This window comes from Rhinolophus sinicus, linkage group LG05 (genome assembly GCF_036562045.2).
Source record: "Rhinolophus sinicus isolate RSC01 linkage group LG05, ASM3656204v1, whole genome shotgun sequence".
Taxonomy (NCBI): domain Eukaryota; kingdom Metazoa; phylum Chordata; class Mammalia; order Chiroptera; family Rhinolophidae; genus Rhinolophus; species Rhinolophus sinicus.
Window position 1 is genome coordinate 100,019,845 of NC_133755.1, and position 21,081 is coordinate 100,040,925.

A 21,081-nucleotide genomic window follows, 5' to 3' on the forward strand; every position below is an offset into this window, starting at 1 on the left:
TGTGGCACAATTCACACTACAGATGTGGTTCTTGGCAGTGTCCCATCTGGCAGACTTATGTTAAAAAAAAAAAAAAAAAAAACCCAAGAAGTGGCACATTTGCCTGCTGTGGCTCTGCGTACAGTCAGAAATTTATAGACAACCTTGACAAGGTTTGGAGGTGGAGAATAGGCTTGAGCACAGCATATTGGCGTCTTGGCCCAGAAAGAGAAGGAGGCAAAACTGACAGTGGAAAAGAGGGCCAATGCTACAGTGATGGGTGCAAAATAGGTAAGAAAAAGGAAAAAAAAATCTTAGGATTTCATGGGAAGTTTTTAGTACCCTTTTATGACTACTAGTCAACTTTCCTGCTTCTAAAATCTACATTGTGTAATGATTCTGGATGACTCCATTTCTACCTGTTTTCCTTACAGGAGTTAAATTTAAGCTATAAGCTATTTTCCATGTGTATTCAGTTGCTTTATTTGTTGTTGTTTTGCATTGAGAAAAATTGTTTTATTTCACCTTAATTCATTTGTTTGTATTTAACTGAGATATTAGCCATTTCATCCTTTGAAAAAGAAACTTTTTGGTTTAGGAAATCCCACTTGAAACAAATATATTCATTTCTACATTATAGTGATTACAAGTAATTTAAAGTTTAGAACTCATCCTTGAAGTGACAGGACAAGCAGTTTCAAAGGCTTTCACTGACACTTTGTGGCAAAGGGTGGAACTACAGTATTTTTCTAAAGTTGTTTCCCGACATGTTTATTATTTTACACGTGTAATATGATAAATAACAGTCAAGGAAATATATTACATAACTGTATACATATATTTGCAAATTAAGTTTAAAAAAACCAGAAAACTGGGCAATCTTTCATTAACATATCTAAATTATAATAGCACAACGTACTAGAAACTATATTTTGATTTTATAAATAATGAAAACTGTATATAAAAATTATGTGATTACTGTCTTTAACACTGCCATTAATGTTGTGGAACTACAATATTTTTAAATAACTGTGTTTTCTTGTACTACTTTAGCTGTTTGTGAATTTTAAAAAATTGTAAAATGAGTAGTTATGATTGCTCTCGGGCATTTTCATTCTGTGTTTAAGTTATTGAGGGACATCGTTATAGTTCAAATTTCATTTTCCATTTTATAGCCCCCTCTGTAATTGAAACTGATTTTAAATGTGATAAAATATATATAACTTAAAAATCACCATTTTAATTATTTTTAAGTGTACACTGACATTGTTGGGCAACCATCAGCATTTTACATCTCCATAACATTTTTCGTCTTGTAAAACTGCAACTCTGATCCCCTTAGAAAATGATACTCCATTTTCCCCTCCTTTCAGCCCCTGGCAACCACCATTCTTCTTTTCATCTTAATGAATTTGACTAAATTCTTGATATAAGTGGAACCATACAATTACTGTCCTTTTGCATCTGGCTTATTTCCTTTAGCGTAACATCCATACCATATTTTAATGTTATAAAAAATTAAATAAATTTGAAAATGCTTAAAATAAAATTGATATATTTAGTACAAATGTTTTCAAGATGCTCAGTAATACACCATGTACAATGCATAATCATGAAAGCAATCATTAGTTGACATTTCAAGACCTACGTATATGTTTAATAAGCGATACAATCTCACCTATGCAACTTCATGTTTTTAATAAAGTCATATCACTAACAGATTAATACTTTATTACCTTATATAGTCTTAGTTTAAATTTTCCAAGCACAAGTATTGATTTGAGAGAGAAAGTAGTTTTTCCATATGTGGGTTTGATAGATATAAAGCAAAAATCAGTTTATTAAAAGTGCAGAATAAAATGACAAAGGTGTTTTCAAACTTATATTTTATTTTCCCATTTGAAAGTCAGTTTCACCTTTGGCCCATACAATAACAGGAAAATAAGTAAGGTTGTTCCTGAAGACTCTATCTATATATTATTTTAAAAATCCCTCTTTGCATCACAACCTGCAAATGTTTCCATATGTCTTGAGCCACTTTTATATGTCAGTCCTACAGAGAAAAGACAGGAGATATATATCATTAGATTTTTATAGAAGAGAAAGTCAATGAAATGAGGGGTGAGAGAGAAAGGACTAAACAGACTTTTAGCTTCTTGGCACTTCTGAATCTCAGAAATCTCTATGTCAATAAAATCTTCTAAGAGCTGGAGTTTCACTGACTGTATTCCTACTTTCTGGTATCAACTATTGATCACCTAATCCTCCCTTGTCCTTGGTTAATGAAGGCAGACTTTCAAGTACAAACTCACTGCAAATGAACTTTAATATTGGTGTATCATGATCATTCAAAGAACTGATTTCAAAAGTAGTATCAAATTCATGTCTTGGGACCTATCAAAGCTTATCAGAAAGTAGTATATGGAGAATTGTGAACAAAGAGATTTATTGACAAGTAACAAAGTTTTCTCTCTCTTTTTAAAGAAGCTCATGGGTAAATGTACCATACCAATGGCAGCAACATACTATAATTTATGAACAAATCAATGCCATGAATATTTATTTATTGCAAAGTATGTTCTAGGCCATGTTTGTGTTGGGAGAAAAGCTATACTAAACAAGAAGTGCAAAAAAAAGAGAAAGGCCAGGTCAACATGATATAAAAAAATAATAATAATAATTAAAAAAAGCCTTTGTACCAGTAGGGAAATAAGAAAATATATATAGAAATACCCATAGTAATCTATAATAATTCTAGAATGTGATTCGTGACCAGGAATGGTACACCATCTGATAGGCTTTTAAAGAAGAATGAGGTCATGTGGTATTAGGCTAATTAAGAGAGATTTTGTGAAATAAACTTTTTTTCTATGTTTGATTGGTTTTGGATGTTTTTAGGTAGAATTTAGTTACTTGAAAAAATGGGTTGATGTGAAGTTTGGTCATTTCCTAACAAAGCTATGGCATTTACAATGGCCTGGCCATAGAATACGTTTGCTATAAAGTGAGATATCAAACTTATCTTGCAGCTCTGAGATTTTATGGGCAGCATTGCAGGATGTAGAGGGAAAGAAAGTTCAACTAGAATTTAATGGTAGAATGGCCATCTGAGGATTTTTTACCTAAAGAAGAAAATGAGAGCTCCTGTTGAAATGAAAGAGATACTGTAACTGAAGAGAATGATATCAAAAAATAAAGTGGATAGGAGTAAAGGTAGACAGGGTGAAGGTGAACTATTAGGAGGTTATTGCAGTACTCTAGCTAATAATTACCATAATCTGAACAGATATTTGCAATAGGTGTAGAAATAAAATTACAGAGGAAGGAGATTTCAAACATAGGTACTGGGGAGAAAAAGAAAGGATATTATACTTCAGAGAAATATGAAGGCCGAGCTGAGAATTTAGGAAAAGATGGTAAATTTAACTTTGCATAAATGTAATGTGCTTTCAAGAGAAGGTAGTGTTCGCCTTATACCTTTAATATTTTGAATGGATTAATGAATGAACAAATGGATATTTGTTCAACACAAATTTAGGAAATATGCGCATGGCCCCTGAAAGATGTTTGTGCAATTCTTGATAGCTCATGCAGAGCTAGCTACTGTTAATCTGAAGCGTTTTCACAGTAAAAAGACTAGGGCCAATCCTAGTCTTTGAGAGGGCCAATCCTGCTATTATATAGAAAGGGTCTGGTGGTATTTAGCCCAGAGAAGCAAAGTCTTGGGAAATAGGCCTGGCCATAGTCTTTAATATTTGAATGTACATAATGTGAAGACCATACTTAAGATATTTTAAAATGGCACAGTGGTATTATCTAACATGAAGTCTAAATTCAAATTTCTTCAATTGTCCAAATAATGTTCTTTATAGATTTTGTTTTGTCATTTTCTCCCCAAGATTCAAAAGTAAAGAAACATCTACACAACAGAACAAATTTCTAGTAACTGTTTTCATATATAACCCAAAAAAGTATTACCTGGCTGTTAAGAAAGCTAACAAGATCTCGGGCTGTCTTAATAGAGTGATATTGACCAAAGCAATCATCCTGTTGCTTGCTGCTTTGGTTAGATCACACCTGTAAATGTGTTTGCCGTTATAGTAACTCATTTCAAGCCATTACTGATAATCTTGTGTGTTGAGAATAAAGGGACCAGGGTGATGTGGGATGCAAAACCCTGCAGTTGAACATGAGGCTTCAAGAGATATTTAGCCTGAGTAATCAAAGGCTTGGGGAACAGTCATAGCTGTGGCCTTTAAATATTTGAATGACTACCGTTATGTATTGAATTGTGTTTCTGCAAAAAGATATGATGAAGTCCTAACCCTCAGTACCTCAGAATGTTGACCTTATTTGTAAGTTAGGCCATTGCAAGTATAATTAGTCAAGATGAAGTTGTACTGGAGTAGAGTGAACCTCTAATCCAATAGGAGTAGTACCTTTCTAAGAAGATGGCTATGTGAAGATAAAAACATAGAACAGCATGTGATGATGAAGGCAGAGATTGGCATTATGCAACTGCAAGCCAAAGAATACCAAAGATTTGTGGCAAACCATCAGAAGTTAGGAAGAGTCATAGAAGGATTTCTGTACTGTTTCCAGAGGGCAGGGCACCACTCATGGTTGAGGAGTTATGGCCATCACCTGGCTTGGCCAGAAGAACAGAGCACTAAGCCACAGACAATTATTCTTAAGCTTTAAAACCTAGTAGGATTTGCCCTGCAGACTTGCAAACTTGCAAACTTGCTTTAGACCAGTGACCCCTTTTTCCTTCCAATTTCCCACTTTTACAATGGGAACATATGCCATATGCTTGTCCCACTATTGTATTTTGGAGATAGTTAACTTGTATTCTAGGTATCACTGGTCCATAAATGAAGAGGAATTTTGCCCTGGGAAGGATCCTACCCCAAATCTCACCTATTCTTGATTTAGATGATGTTTAGATGAAACTTTGGATTTAGAGTTAATGCTGGAATGGGTTAAGAATTTGGGGACTGTTGAAATGGAGTGAATGTATTTTGCATATGGGAAAACATGAATTTTTAGGGACCAGAGGGCAGACTGTTATCAGTTGAATTGTGTCCCTCCCCAAAAAAGATGTTGAAGTGTGCCAACCCGTACCTCAGAAGTGACTTCATTTGGAAATAAGATCATTGTACATATAATTAGTTAAGAAGAAGTCATATTAGAGTAGAGTGGGTGCCTAATCCAATTGGACTGGTGTCCTTAAAAGAAGACAGCCACGTGAAGACAGAGACACAGAAGGACACCATATGATGATGAAGGCAGATTGATTGGTGTATTGCAGCTGCATGCCAAGGAATGCCAAAGATTGCCAGCAAACAACCAGAGGCAGGGAAGAGTCAAGGAACAATTTCTCTACAGGTTTCAGAGGGAGCATGGACCTACTGACTCCTTGATTTTATATTTCTAGTCTCCAGAGCTGTGAGGCAATCAATGTATGTTGTTTTAAGACATCCATTTTGTTGTACTCTCTTACAGCATCTCTAGGAAACTAATGCAGGTGCAATGTAGAGAAATAGGTAAGGCTTATTTCTTTGCTTCCTGGGAAGAATTAAAAACCCCTGAGCAGAAATGAAAGGGAAGCAGGTATCAACTCAACATGAATAAAAACTTGCTAGTACTTAAAGCCACCACAAAATGAACTCAGGGATTTTAGCAAGTCATGAATTCCCTACTGTTGAAATTGTTCAAGTGGATGGATGGGGATTTTACAGAGGTGCTTTATATATCAAAGGGTAAGTTAGACTGAATGATCTCCTTCTCCAAAATTCTATGAACGTGTTAAGGTCCTGTCAAACAGACATTCATTTTCACCTCTGCTTCAATAAAGGGCACAATATAATCACATAGCATGCTGGATAAGATTTAAATCTAAGCTCTAGCACTTAACTAGCTATTAGACCTTTGACAGATTCCATTGCTTCTTTGGCCGTGGCTTCCCACCTGTTAAACTGGGATATTAATAGTAATCACTTCATGGTATTATTATGAGGCTTAAGATACTTAATAACTTAAATTGCTCAGAACAGGGTATGGCACATAGTAGGTCGTATAGTAGTATTGGTTGAAAATATACTTGCTTTCATATTGGTGAGACATAATGCAGTAACATTGTCTTTCCATCACTGCCATTTCTCACCTCCAAAGTATGGAGAATTGGGAGACAAACTAGAACTTGTTATATTTTTTGGTCTGTTTTCTTTTGTAGATTCAAAATTGCATTGTTTGGACCATTTATTCACCAAGTACCAGCAGCATGATACTTTTGTCAATTTTCACATAACGAGCTGTGATGATGTGTTAGTCAACTGCTAGGATGGGTTTGTGCATAAGTGTGCTTGCGTGTGTGTGTGTGTGTGTGTGTGTGTGTGTGTGTGTGTGTGTGTGTTTCAAGTGTTTCTGAGAAATAAATCATTCAGCAGCAGCATTTTCAGATAATAAAAACTACCAGTTTAATAAACTTCACCTGAAATTTTGGGTACTAGGGTACTGGATTTAGAGGAAGATACGAAGTTTTTCAAAATTAAATCTTCAGAAATATAGTTATTTTATTACATTAGCATCTGCTGGGGACTGAAGGGTAATTTCAGCTTCAGGAGTTAGTAAAAGTATTTTCAGTATATGATACTCTTAATAAATGATGCATAATTGTCAAAAATAAATCCTCAGTCAGTGATTTAAATTTAACAAAATGTGCTTTTATTTCTTCATTGTGTAAGGTTACTAATCACTACATCATCTGAATGCATAGGAGACAGCTCTGACAGATTAATGATACTCCAGGCATATTCACAGTAACTTTCAGTGAAGCAAAACATCAGTCAATGTGGTAGCAGTGCTTATACCTATATAATTCTGAAGCCAGTGATTATGGAACCTTTGGATATACCAGACAGAGGGAGGGCAGAGAGACCAGCACTGAATGCTGTTTGTATAAAGAGCAACTCAATGATATAGCTCAGCTTTTAAACATAAGGATATACTGAAAGATAATGAAGAAGGCCCAACTATGAAAGTACTGAAAAGTATGTTTGATTTAAGGTGATGTTTAGAGGCCATTGGGAGTAATTGAAAGGAGTATTGAGTTTCTAGAATTTATATGTACTTTATTATAACTCCTTCATTTTGACAAAAGAAGTCAACTAACTCTTCACATGGTGTTTAATCCCAGTTGTTCTGTGCTTTGTGAGACATCTATCCGTGGAACTTAGACAAGTTCCATGAATTTCCTGTTTCTCAATTACCTCACGTGTAAAATGTTGGCAATGACATCTTCCCTTGGGATCGTTATCAAAAGTAAATGACCTGAGTATATGAACTATCTAGCTCAGTATTTGGCAATAATAGGAGCTGAATAATTGTTGATGTTTGTCTTTCAAGCCTCTTCATCTATTAAAGTTCCAAATGCAGAGTTTGGGAGCAGATAAGGGTAAATGTCATCGATGAGGCAGACACTACAGTTCACTGAAAATAGCTAGCTACTAATTCATCTCAATTCAATAAATAGTTTTTGAGTATCTACTACATGCTGAGCACTGAGGAACAGAAAGAAGAACAAACAGTTATTCTTTAACTTCTGCAAAGAACCATTCAAAATCAAGTAAACATAAACACAGCTTTGTGATACATTGAGAAATGTTTACAAGGTAAACAAGCTGATTTTAAGCATGCATTCACACAGATTAACCAATTCAGTGAAAACACAGCCCAGCCTTAGATTATCTTTCCTTTTCAATATTTACTTGTGGACTTTGTAGGAATATTAATTAGCTCGATGGTGTTTCTTCATCAGTACCTATTTTCTTTGTTTAGTTACTGTCTTAGTCTGTTTGGTCTACTATAAAAAAATATATATCATAACCTGGGTGGCTTACAAACAACTGAAATGCATTCTCACAATTCTGGAGGCTAAGAAGTCCAAGATCAAGGTGCTGGCAGATTGAATATCAGGTGAGGGCCCACTTCCTAGTTCATAGACAGCAGATTTTTTGCTGTGTCCTCACATGGTGGCAGGAGCAATGGATCTTTATGGGGTCCCTTTTATAAGGACATTAACCTGACTCATGAAAGTTCTACCCTTATGACCTAATCACCTTCCAAAGGCCTACCTCCTCATACAATCACACTGAGGATTAGGACGTCAACTTATGAATGTGGGGAGGACACAAACATTCGGTCCACAACAGTTACTATTCCTTTTTCTTTCCAATTTAGTTTGTGTGGCAGTGTGGAAGAACCACCACATGAGGACGGTAACCAACTACTTCATAGTTAACCTTTCTCTGGCTGATGTGCTCGTGACCATCACCTGCCTTCCAGCCACCCTGGTTGTGGACATCACTGAGACATGGTTCTTTGGACAGTCCCTCTGTAAAGTGATTCCTTATTTACAGGTAATTGTTTTTGACATTTTGTGGGGTTCAAACACAGAAGCTACTGAAAAAGCATTTTCATGTATAGTCACGGTGCTCTCTTAAGTTAACTAGTGAGTTAAGAAAGAAATATACTTGCCCAAGGAGTTGGCAAACTTAAGGAAAATAGTACTTGAGACTTTCTGGGTAAACAAGTTAAGCTCTGGGTAACAATAAAGCAACAGAATCCTCAAGTCATTATTAAATGCTGCATAAACTTTTAACTTTTTTGATCTCTAATTTTCTGATTATAAAATAAGCAACTGGAACAAAATAATGACTGAGCCACTCCCAGAACAAATAATTGAGGATTATCTGTTTTTAGAAGTGGTTTCATTTCATACTGAGACATTAAGAGCTATGTGATCAAAGCAGTATAGTGAACAGGTTTTAATGTAGGTTCTGAATCAAACTACTAGGTTTAGAATCTCTGTTCTGCCATTCACTACACTGTATGTTGAGCCAAATACATAAGTTTTTTGTGATTCACCTATTTTAAAAGGATAATAATTTTAATTAAAGCTATTACCTATGGTTATTGTTAGTCTACTTACATAATTTATATAAATCACTTGGCATAGTGATTACCCTCTGGAAGATGATCTTATAAAACCATAATAATGTTCTCAATAAATATCAGTCATCGTCATCATTAGATGTTTTATTGTGCAGTAGTGAAAGAAAATTGCCTATAACTAATTGCCCTACAAGAACTTAAGAACAAATACTTTCAGAGAGTAATTTTCTGATTGATATTCTCATAGCTCTAAAATCTTTGAAAAAAAAAAAGTTACCAAGCTAGTGTGTATACCAGCTTTATTCATATTTACCAAAACTTGGAAGCAATCAAAATGTTGTTCGCTAGATGAATGGAGAAATAAACTGTGGTACATCCAGAAAACAGGATGTCATTCAGCACTGAAAAATAAATGAGCTGCAAGCAACAAATGAACAAGACAAAAAAACAAACAAAAACTCATAGACACAGACAACAGTTTAATGGTTACCAGAGGGTAAGGGGGGAGCAGGGAGGTAGAAGAGGGTAAAGAAGTTCCAATATATGGTGACAGAAGGAGATTTGACTTTAGGTGGTGAAAACACAATGCTATGTACAGATGATGTATTGTAGAATTGTACACTTGAAACCTATATACTTTTATTAACCAATGTTGCCCCAATAAATTTAATAAAAATAAATAAATAAATAAATAAATAATTTAAAATGAAATAAAAAAGAAATGAACTATCAAATCATGAAATGACAAGGAGAAACCTTAAACGCTTATTAGTACTAAGGGAAAGAAGCCAATCTGAGTAGACTACATAGTGTATGCTTCCAATAATATGATATGCTGGAAAAGGCAAAACTATGGAGACAGTAAAAAGACTAGGGGTTGCCAAGGATTGGGAAGGATGAATAGACAGAGCAGAGAGGATTTTTAAAGCAGTATAACAATAATGCATAGTGGTAGATCCGTGTTATACATTTGTTCAAACCCAGAGAATGTACACCAAGAGTAAACCATAAGGTAAACTGTGGGCTTTGAGTGATTGTGATATGTCAATGTAGGTTCATCACTTGTAACAGATACACCACTCTGGTGGGGGGTGATGATAATACGGGAGGCTATGCATAGTGGCGGCAAGGGATATATTGGAAATCTCTGTACTTTCTCCTAAGTTTTGATGTGATCTTAAAATTATTCCAAAAAAATAAAATCTTAATAAAAACAAAAGTTGAGGAAGACCACAAATAGCCCATTAATAGAAATTATATTAATTAGTCTTTTGGATCTGAAATGTTACAGAGATTAGTTCTTCAATGACCCATTAGTTCTTCAATGACCTCTTATACAAAGAAATGATGATTTTTTATGTCAGACATTATTGATGGAATATTTAAGTGGGAAATGCCATGGAAGTTATAAGCTTCATTATAAACATTAAGTTTAACTATGAGATTAGCTTGTGTCAGTTGGCTGAAAACCATGAATGGGTTACAAAAATAAACTGTACCAAAATTTTTTGAGAGAAATAGTACATGGGCAACAGAAAAAAATAATACCCTCATTTAAAAAAAAAATCTGTAAAAAATGGGTTTTATGGTATTGCATGGAAACACTGGGGAAATCATAACAGCAGAAAAGTCTTAATAGTTCATTATCCCCGTGGTACTTCCAGCAACCTTTGCATTGCTCTTGGTCCCAGTAACCAACTAGAGGGAAATTTGAGGAATCCTCTTAAGTTTCAAGGTGGCTTTAGTTGCTTAGAATTATCTTTGCTGAAAGACTATTTCATGCTCTTTCCATGAAACAGAAGATTCCCTGGTGGAGAATGAGTGATGGAGGGATGTATCATCTTGAAGATGACGCAGTCCTGCTCTAATGCACAGTGATAACTTTATACAGGCAAAATATTCCAGATTCTCCTATGAGCACTCGATGACAGACTGAAAGCAGTGTGAAACAGTGAGTGCTGTAGGGTATTGGTCTCTCTTTAAGTTATTGGCAGTATTTTTTCACATAGTACAACTGACCAGGTTCTACAGTTAAAGGAACATCTTTACCTCCTGATAGATTCTGCTTCTCTATAAACAGTGTCCAGTCTCATCAACTCCTCAGTTGATACTCTTCTCCATAGACCAAGGAGAAAACTACTGAGTAACCATAAGATCTAAGTCAGATGGAAAAGACTAGATCCAGTCATTACCTCATTCAATATTACTTCTTGATAGACAGTTGTAAATGCACAAAATATTGGCACACTAGTAAAACTAGTATCTCCAAATTCTCGCAATATTTATTTTCTGTAGAATTTTCCCAAATAGAATAAACAGTACTAATGGTCAACAAGCCATTCTTAAACTAAAGTAGTTTTTTCCTTAATTGTATTATTTTGAAACTGATGGCTTTTTCCCTGTATATGATACACATGTCTTACTGAATACTTAGAAACATATTATAAAATGCCCAGCCAAATTTTGGTGGCACTTAAGATTGTTTGGGTGCACATATGCTAAAATTGGAACCATACAGAGAAGATTAGCATAGCCCCTGTGCAAGGAAAACATGCACATTCATGAAGCATTCCATATGTTTTACAACCAATCAGCCCGAGGGTCAATCCCTCCCATTAATGTGTAAACAGCAACCAAGGCTCAACTACAACAGGAGGGAACACACAACCCACGGAAGAGATACACCTGGAGTACCCAGCTCACATAACCAGGGAAACTGTGCCACTGGGCCGCACTACATAAGGCCACTCTACTATGACTGGGAGATGTAGCAGCCCTACCTAATACGTAGAGACAAGCATAGTGAGGCATCCAAAATCGGGAGACAAAGAAACATGTCCCAAATGAAAGAACAGAACAAAGCTGCAGAAAAATAAACAAAATGGAGACAAGCAATCTACCAGATGCAGAGTTCCAAACAATGGTTATAAGGATGCTCAATGATCTCAGTGAGAACTTCAACAAAGAGATAGGAAACATAAAAATGGAGATAGAAAGCATAAAAAAAAGTCAGAAATGAAGAATACAATAACTGAAATAAACAATACATTAGAAGGAATGAACAGTAGATTAAATGATGCAGAGGATAAAATCAGTGATTTGGAAGATAAGTTAGCAGAAAACACCCAATCAGAAAAGCAAAAAGAAAAAAGAACTAAAAAAAATTAGGAGAGTTTAAGGGGCTTCTGGGGCAACATCAAGCATATCAACATTCACATCACATGGGGTACCAGAAAGAGACAGAAGAGATCAAAGAATTGAAAACATATTTGAACAAATACTGATGGAAATCTTTCCTAACAAATAATGATGAAAAGGAAATAAACATACAAGCCCAGGAAGTACAGAGAGTCCAAAACGAGATGAACTCAAAGAGTCCCACACCAAGACACATCATAATTAAAATGCCAAAGCTTAATGACAGAGAGAGAATCTTAAAAGCAGGAAGAGAAAACCAGTTAGTTACCTACAAGGGAACTTCCATAAGACTGCCAGCTGATTTCTCAACAGAAACTTTGCAGGCCAGAGGTATTGGCATGACATATTCAAAGTGATGATAAACGAAGATCTACAACCAAGATTACTCTACCCAGCAAAGCTATCATTTAGAATCAAAGGACAGATAAAATCTTCCCAAACAAGAAAAGGCAAAAGGAGTTCACCACCAAACTAGTATTACAAGAAATGTTAAAGAGATTTCTTTAAGAAGAAGAAAAGAGAAAGATCAAAACTATGAATAATAAAATGGCAATGACTACATATCTTTCAACCATTACTTTAAATGTAAATGGATTAAATGCTCCAATCAAAAGACATAGGTTGGCTGAATGGGTAAGAAAACAAGATCTTTACATATGCTGCTTACAAAAGACTCACTTCAGATGGAAAGACACACACACTGAAAATAAAGGGATGGAAAAAGATATTTTATGAAAATAGAAATGAAAAAAAATCTGGGGTACCAATACTTATACCAGACAAAATAGACTTTAAAACAAAGGCTATTATAAGAGATAAAGAAGGAATCCCACTTCTGGGTATTTATCTAAAGAAACCTAAAACACTACTTCAAAGGGACATGTGCATCCATATGTTCAATGCAGCATTATTTACAATAGCCAAGATATAGAGACAACCTGGGTGTCCATCAATGGGTGAATGGATAAAGAAGAGGAGGTACACATACTCACATACAATGGAATATTACTCAGCCATAAAAAGACTAAAATCTTGTTATCTGCATCACCATGGATGGACCTAGATGGTATTATGCTGAGTGGAGTAAGTCAGACAGAGAAAGACAAATATCACATGGTTTTACTTATATGTGGAATCTAAAGAACAAGATGAATGAACAAACAAAACAGAAATAAACTCATTGATATAGAGAATTGTTTGATGGTTGCCAGATGGAATTGGACTTGGGAGGGTGAGTGAAAAAGGTGAAGGGATTAAGAAGTACTAATTGGTAGTTACAAAATAGGCATGGGGATGTAAAGTATAGCATAAGGAATATAGTCAATAATATTGTAATAACTATGTATGGTATCAGCGGGCACTAGATTTATCAGGGTGATCACCTTGTAAGTTACATAATGTCTAATCACTATGTTGTACCCCTGAAACTAATATAATATTGTATGTCAACTGTACAATTGAAAAACTATATATTATAAAATTCTGTGGACATTTGCTAATTTTCTATGATTTATAGGTTCTTTTTCTTCCAAATATAATACAATACAACCTTTAGATTTATGAGTGATATAGTACTTTGGCAAATGTTCAGAAATCTTAGAAGTCCCACAAATTTAACAAATCTTATATGAATAATTAAAATGACACTTTTATTTCTTTAATAATTCTACAAATCCATGACCATTAACATTTATTGAGTTATTTGCTGAATAATTATCATCAATTTCTTGGAAAATTATATTTCATTTTTCTTCTCACACAAGAGCAGTTGCCTACTTTTCAGAGTGATTTTTTTTTTTTTAACTGCAAGAAAGGCTCTGCACCTGAAATTCCAGGAAAAGAAGAACAAAAGCCAACTGAGATGTAGGTGGCAGGTGCTAAGTGGTCAGAGAGAGCCGGTCATCCAAATCTGTGATATGGCACAGTTTCTGTTTCTACTTGTCATGGATCTCTGAGGTCCTTCTGTCATACCTATATGCACACATACAATAGACTCATTCTCTGCCAAAGGAAATCTCTAAACATGACCCTGGCCACAGGGTGCCCATAGATGAACGATCAAGCATCTGACAGCAGAAATTCACATCATCTCACTTCTTCTCATTCACAACATTTATAATACCCAGTAGATTCATTTCTCAAATTATTAACTATCAGGTTGATTTAAGCTAATATCAAAATCTAAGTGAAAGATGCACCCAAAAGTGCGGCAACAAAATTCATTTATAATCACTTAGGACAAGATGCAATGTTATATCTCCCCCAAGGAAACCTTGGAAATTGGAAGCTAGTGTGTATTATACATCAGCAAATATGTAGCAGTACATTAACTATTGATTGGCAAGGGTCCATTTAGTGGATTCTACCATTAGATTAACCATAGCAGCATATTCTCTCCCATTGGCACATAACAGAGGAGGCATTGCACTTTGTAATTTGAATCATGCTACCTCTATCATATTCACCCATATTGATTAGAATCCATGAATGATAAATCACTAATCCTTGTTGAACATTTTACACTTCTAATTTCTCAGTTGGATAAATATAGCCCTAACCCCCCAACTGTGCAGATCTAGACTGTCACAATTCTATTCCCAAATAGCAAGAGTATTGGGGGGCAGTGGGTGCTTGGCATATTTACAGGGAGGAAATGGAGGTTGAGAAGAGAAGAGGACTCTTGTGGGAAAGAGACTTGAATGCACTCTAAGGCATCACCAGGGAATTCCCAGGTGTCTTCCAATCTAAGCCTACTCTGATAGAGTTCAGCCCTTTAAGATTATAGTTAAAATGAAATTTATTTCCAAGAATTCAATACAGTTTAAGCCTTTACTTGTAATTTCTATGACTAGTCTTCACTGAAAAGTGGTCTTTTCCAATTAAAAGCTAGAACTCCATGCTTGAGAAGGGAAGAAAAAACTAATAGTACAATCATCATTATTATTGCCATAATCACAATAAGTAATAAACACACAGCATTTATATGCTAGCACAGGTCTAGGCATTTCACGTCTTAACTGACTCTCCCTACAATTCCATGGTTGGGTATTATTATCATGTAACTTTACAGATGGGAAGACAGAGTCATAGAAAGGCTAAATAACTTACCCAAGGTCACACATTTATCAAGTGAGATGGGATTCATGCCCAGGAAACGTGGTTGCATAATTGATTCCAACTATATTCTGCTGCCTTTCCAGAGAGAATGAAAACAATCAGAGTGGCAAGAATCTTATCCTGTCAATTTCACTCACTTAACAGAAAAAATAACAACACATACACATTAGGCCAAAAGCTGTAAAGTGGGTGACCCAACACTGCATACGTAGCTGGCAGGAGAGTGAGAATAGATGGGTCATCCTGATGCTTAACCCAGAGCCTTTTCTCCTGTTCTGTGTGGGCTCTCTGGTCCCTTTCACTCACCCTCACCAATAGTCAGTTCATCAGTAAGGAAGGTCCTGATGGAAGAAACAGAGATACCTTTCCTTCTACATACAATACAACAATGGAGCAATACAAGTAGGAAAGAAAAAAGAAGGATGACTGGACTGCATCTATCACCTTACAGGGAGCCTTGCAACTATTCATTAATTTAAAAAAAATGTATTTATTAAACACAGAAAACACTGTGCCAGATACTGGGGACACTGTTGTGGGGAAAAATACAATAGCTATTCCTCCTGCCATAGAGATTTGTTTCAAAAGAGAAGACAGAGAATAAATCAATAAACAAAATAATTGTATTAGAAGTACTGAGAAAAAAAATAAATAAAAATTTGTAATAAAAAAATAACAGAAAAGAGAATGAGGCTTCATTTTAAAGATGGAATTTTGAGAGTGGTATCAGAATCAATGGTTCATCAAGTATAGCAAACTACATTAAATATAATTGTGTAAATATATTTAATTTATATTATAAGATCATGTGGGTATAGGCATGCTTAACATGTTTCCTTACTATTTCCTTAAATTTTCAAGTTTAAATATCATTCGTGGTGTTATTAGTTATGTAGAAATCTGGACTAGATAAGCCTATTGGCATTTTAGAAGCAAGTTGCTTGTAACTGCTCTGCGCAAACTATGAGAAGGAGATTGACACATAGAACTCTCTTTTAACATATCTCATGCCTTTCCTTGTGTGTAACATGTTAGAAATGAATTGATGTACAAATGGCCTTTGTTATTTGAAAACATAAAATGAGATATCCATGATTCGAAAATGGTAATTAAATGCAATTGCAATCAAATGACTACATTATTTTTTTAAACGATGCGTCACATTATTTTCTCTTAAGTGAAAGAGAGTTTTCAAGTTCAGGCTATGCACAGGTATGTGTTTTATTTCCCTTTGAGGATATGATTTCCTTATCAGTGGAAAAGTTTTAGGACAAAATAATGACAGTAATTCTTCAAAGAATACCATATTATAAATTAAAACATTTGCATAAAAGGTTACAGTGTTTTCAGAGCATCTTTTTCATGTTTAATGAGAAATGTTGTCTTTTTTTCTTAACATTTTGATATTATTTTTGGCAAAGTTTGTTTTCAATAGAAAGCACTGCATGAAATGTTGTTTGGCAACCTCGAAAATGGTTATTTGTTCTGACTGCTTTTCTAATCAGGTAAAAAATATTCAGAGTGACCCATTGAACCGCTGGTGCATCTCTTTCACTATGTCCTTGTTTCTCCAGACGGTGTCAGTGTCTGTGTCTGTCCTCACACTGAGCTGCATTGCCTTGGATCGATGGTACGCAATCTGTCACCCTTTGATGTTCAAGAGCACCGCCAAACGAGCCCGGAACAGCATCGTCATCATCTGGATTGTCTCCTGCATTATAATGATTCCTCAGGCCATTGTCATGGAGTGCAGCACCATGCTCCCTGGCTTAGCCAATAAAACCACCCTCTTTACAGTGTGCGATGAGCACTGGGGCGGTAAGTACATGACGGCCCCCAAGCCAACATTTATGTTAGAGTTGCAAATGTTTCCCTGAATAATCAAGTAGCATTCATTCCCATTAAAAAAAAAATTGAAAACATAGGGAATTTTGTTAGTTATTATGATTAAGTAAATAGCCACATCATTTTCTAATTACTTTTGAGCAATAAATATATAAAAATGATTTCAACCTTGAACATTTTTGTTATCTACCTCTAGCAAAAACATTTACCCCCCAAAAGCAGTTGTTATTGAATACCTTAAAATCTAAACTCAGCCTTCAGAAATCACTTAGTAAAACTATTTACAAATGTTTTTATATTAGCCCATAATTACTTAAAGTTATTACAAAGGCTAAAAGTAAGCGATACCAAATTGAATTTGATCGTCTTTAAAATCAAACAATAAAATCTATGAAATCAGTTTTCAAATATTGAGTGAAATTGTTAATCGTTTAATGTTTTCAAGAAGAATATAAAAGAATTCAAAGCACGTTCTTATCATTTTGCTTATTAGACATTTAGTTTATTATAATAATTTTGCATAGCATAAGCTTTGGTTAATTTAGGCTATTTATAAGTTCATGTTCAACTGAAAGTGTTAAAACTTGGACACGTGTGATAGTCACAACTGAAACACATCATAAGAAATTATATCTTACAATATCAGCTCTCTAAAGTTCAAACATCTTTAAAGTCTGAATGCTATTTAGCCCAATTATTAAAAATTTGTTGGGAAATATCTTCTTTTTGAGATTAATTTATGAACTGTTTCTTCTCTTTAACCTAAGTTAATAACATGGTTATAAAAGCAGACAATGATATCATAATTGTCTTACAACCAACATTACACTATAGAAAGAATCAGTAAACAATGTGGTCACTTGATTCATATCTATCATATTCCATTTGGAAAAGTCTTGTAAATGCTGTCTCACTCATGGTATAAAATAACTGAGAACTCTGTTTTACTGAAAATATTACCAGAAAGATGTAATATTTTATGGATAAATTACGTCTGCAACTCATTGTATTCATCATTGCCTATGGCTTGTTAAAAAATACAAATAGACCACAAACTATAACTTTTGGCAGGCACATTCGACACTCAAACAGAAATAAAATGTATGAATATTTATTTTAATGATATTAAAATATGTCTTTGTATATGTTCATTGTTTGCTTTAGTCACTCAATTCATGCTTCTACAATTTAAAAATCCTTCCAGAATTATATCCATACTCTCTTGATTCCTTGTTTATAAATGCAGTTTCACAGATGGATCCTATTGGAAGAAAAGTAACATTCTTTTTGCACTAAATCAAAGATTTAATTGTCTAACTATTCATTCATCCAACGATTAATGAGCATGTATATTTGTCAAACATTGTTCTGGACACTGGGAGTTCACAATCTCTCTCTTGGATTTTATTGCCAAATTGTTCTTTAGTGGTCTGAAAAAAATCATAATGGATCATTTCTTTACAGCCAAATTAATTATGGCATCTGGCCTATTATGAGATTTTGAAAGTATATAAATGTGTGTGTATGTGTATTAATAGGAACGTTTATTGAAAATATTTATTAGGCAGACGATATTAAATTATAGATTCAAGTAAACTTTAATGAATCCATTAGCTTTGAAAAGATAATCCAAGTTACATATTTTGGAAATTATTTTCACTTACTTGTCCATTAAGACCCTGATAGGTGTAACATGAAGGAGAAAATGTTGGTAGGTTTTTTTAAGATAATTAGATTAACATGTTGACTCAATAATGGACCTTAACTCATCTGAGAGAAATTAAGGTTTGTCTGTCTGATATATGATATTTTTTAATAAAGTTTTGTCTAATACATATTATTATTTTATCTCTGATTTCAAAGCCTAAATAAAGATCCGCATTTGATCCTTATTTGTTGGTTTGATATATGTGCAAAAATTTATTCAGATATGCCTCTATTCATCAGTTGAGTACAGACACCAATTTTTAATGTGTCAATCATTCAAAATGTTTTGTAATTTAGGTAATCCTTAAGTGCAACAAATTTCATGCAGCTACATGAAACATATATAAATGTTTTTAAATGTACTAAAGACATTGCTCATCAAGTGCAGAGAGACTTCAAAGATAGTTTCAACACATACAACACATACAATTTAAAATTTCAATTGTATTTCCAGGTTTCCAATGAGGTCAGACACTAAGTGTGAAATGAGGAATTTGAGACTATCCTGTGTCACCAATTATCTATAATAATCCCTTTATTGAAACAGCCTATCATAGCCTGAAAGTATAATTTTGCTTGGCCAATTTTTCTCTGGGTGGGTGTTCATTATGATAACACACACTCACCAACCAATTACATATTTTTCCAACTATTTATAAGTATACAGACTGCTGAATGCGTTTTCTTTCCCATCTGTTTTAAACACCAAACTGTTATCACCATGATGGTATCCATAGCAGCAGTTTAAAAAAAAAGAAAGTTACCTATCAATCTACCTTCCTCTACTCACTCAATTTAGTCTGAGGCAGACATCAAGACTTTACAGGTATGTAAGCTTCAAAGGTATATTTTTATGTGGGTTCATGTGACACCTTCTTCAAAACAAATAAAAGTTCAAAGCCACTCAGGTCCCTGCAAAGTGCTGAAGTCAATCTCCAGTTTCTTTGAATCTGGCTCACCAAATGCTGCAAGGGCTGTAGCACTTCAAAGGGAAAGGCTGTTTATTATTCCTCCAGTCAGGCTGCTTGGTTTCTATCAGTTTTTATGTAACTAGCCTGTTTGATAGGATAAACTTGAAAGGAAGTTAGAAACTGATGAGCTAGGTGTGAGAGTCTTGGGCCACAAAGAAGCTAAAAGTCACACCTCAAATTGGTCTCTTAGACCTAGCAACACAGGCGTTCTGCTGTCCCCTCTGACGATTATGGTGGAGAAAAACATCTATCAGAGAAAGTAGACAGAGTTTTAGAAGGAAGAATAAGGAGAATATTAAACTCAACTAACTCCAGAAGATAAGGCTGTGGAATCAAGAAAGTGGAGGATATTCAACTCGTAGATATGTTTAAAATATATTCAGTAAGAATTAAATGAATTGTTGTTCAATAAATGTTATCATTAGTATGGTCATCATCAAAATTACTGTTAGTTAATCCTGCCTATAAATTGCCCTTACCACATTTGATCACATAACCAATTCTTAATGCGTCTAGAAGCTCTTTCTAAAATAATGAAAAGAATAAAATGCATGAGGTGATGGCATTATCCCTCAATGACAGTATTGGAACCCATTGCCAAAATCAAAGTCAAAGTAACTTATGTAATTTTTAGAAGTGAAAACAAACTCTTGTTAGCATTCAGTTAGAATTATATTTAACTATTGCATTTAATATTCATGGAATCCATGTAGGATATTTTTTGTTTTCTGTTTTGCATTTAAATAAAAGTAATGGGATCACTTTAATAAATTAAAATACCAGGTAAGAAAAAAAAAAAAGAAAAAAAAACCAGGTAAGGAAAATATCTCTTAAAGCATTTAAAAATTCAGTAATGGATATGTTTTTTAGAACAATCTAAAATAATAAGGTTAAGCCATTGATTCATTTACTAATTGACTCTTTTATAAATGCTTAATCTGTGATAGGTATCAGTTGTGTACATAGACTTAATGGTAAATAAGAAACCACTATAATCCTAGAGGTGCTTTTACCTAATAAGTGAAATATATAAAAAAAGAAATTAGCCATGTGCACATACGTATATACACAACATACTTAAAGAGAAATTTTGTATATATTCTAGTAGGTCAATGAAAAGAATCATTATCGAATGTTTACTGCATTTATTTTTCTGAATTTTTTCCACATTTGAAAGTACAGCTGGGAATGCTTCCCATTTCTCAGGAAACATATTCTAATAAGAAGGAATCAACTGAGTTTACATTTTCTTCCCATATTAACAAAAGCAGTAGTAACTAGGTTGTAATTGAGTCATGTATTTTCTTAT

General features: G+C 34.3%; 1 protein-coding gene and 1 non-coding gene across 2 annotated transcripts in view; both read left to right on the plus strand.

Moving 5' to 3' along the window:
- HCRTR2 (hypocretin receptor 2) overlaps positions 1–21,081 on the plus strand; it is a 94,262-nt gene that overhangs the window by 52,476 nt on the left and 20,705 nt on the right. The window contains exons 2-3 of the mRNA XM_019734592.2: positions 8,221–8,399; positions 16,824–17,067. Coding sequence (XP_019590151.2) covers positions 8,221–8,399; positions 16,824–17,067 — 423 coding nt within the window. The remainder of the gene's footprint in view (positions 1–8,220; positions 8,400–16,823; positions 17,068–21,081) is intronic.
- Positions 11,412–11,515, plus strand: LOC141571932 (U6 spliceosomal RNA). The gene has a single exon (XR_012496974.1). It is a non-coding gene; the product is annotated as a U6 spliceosomal RNA (small nuclear RNA).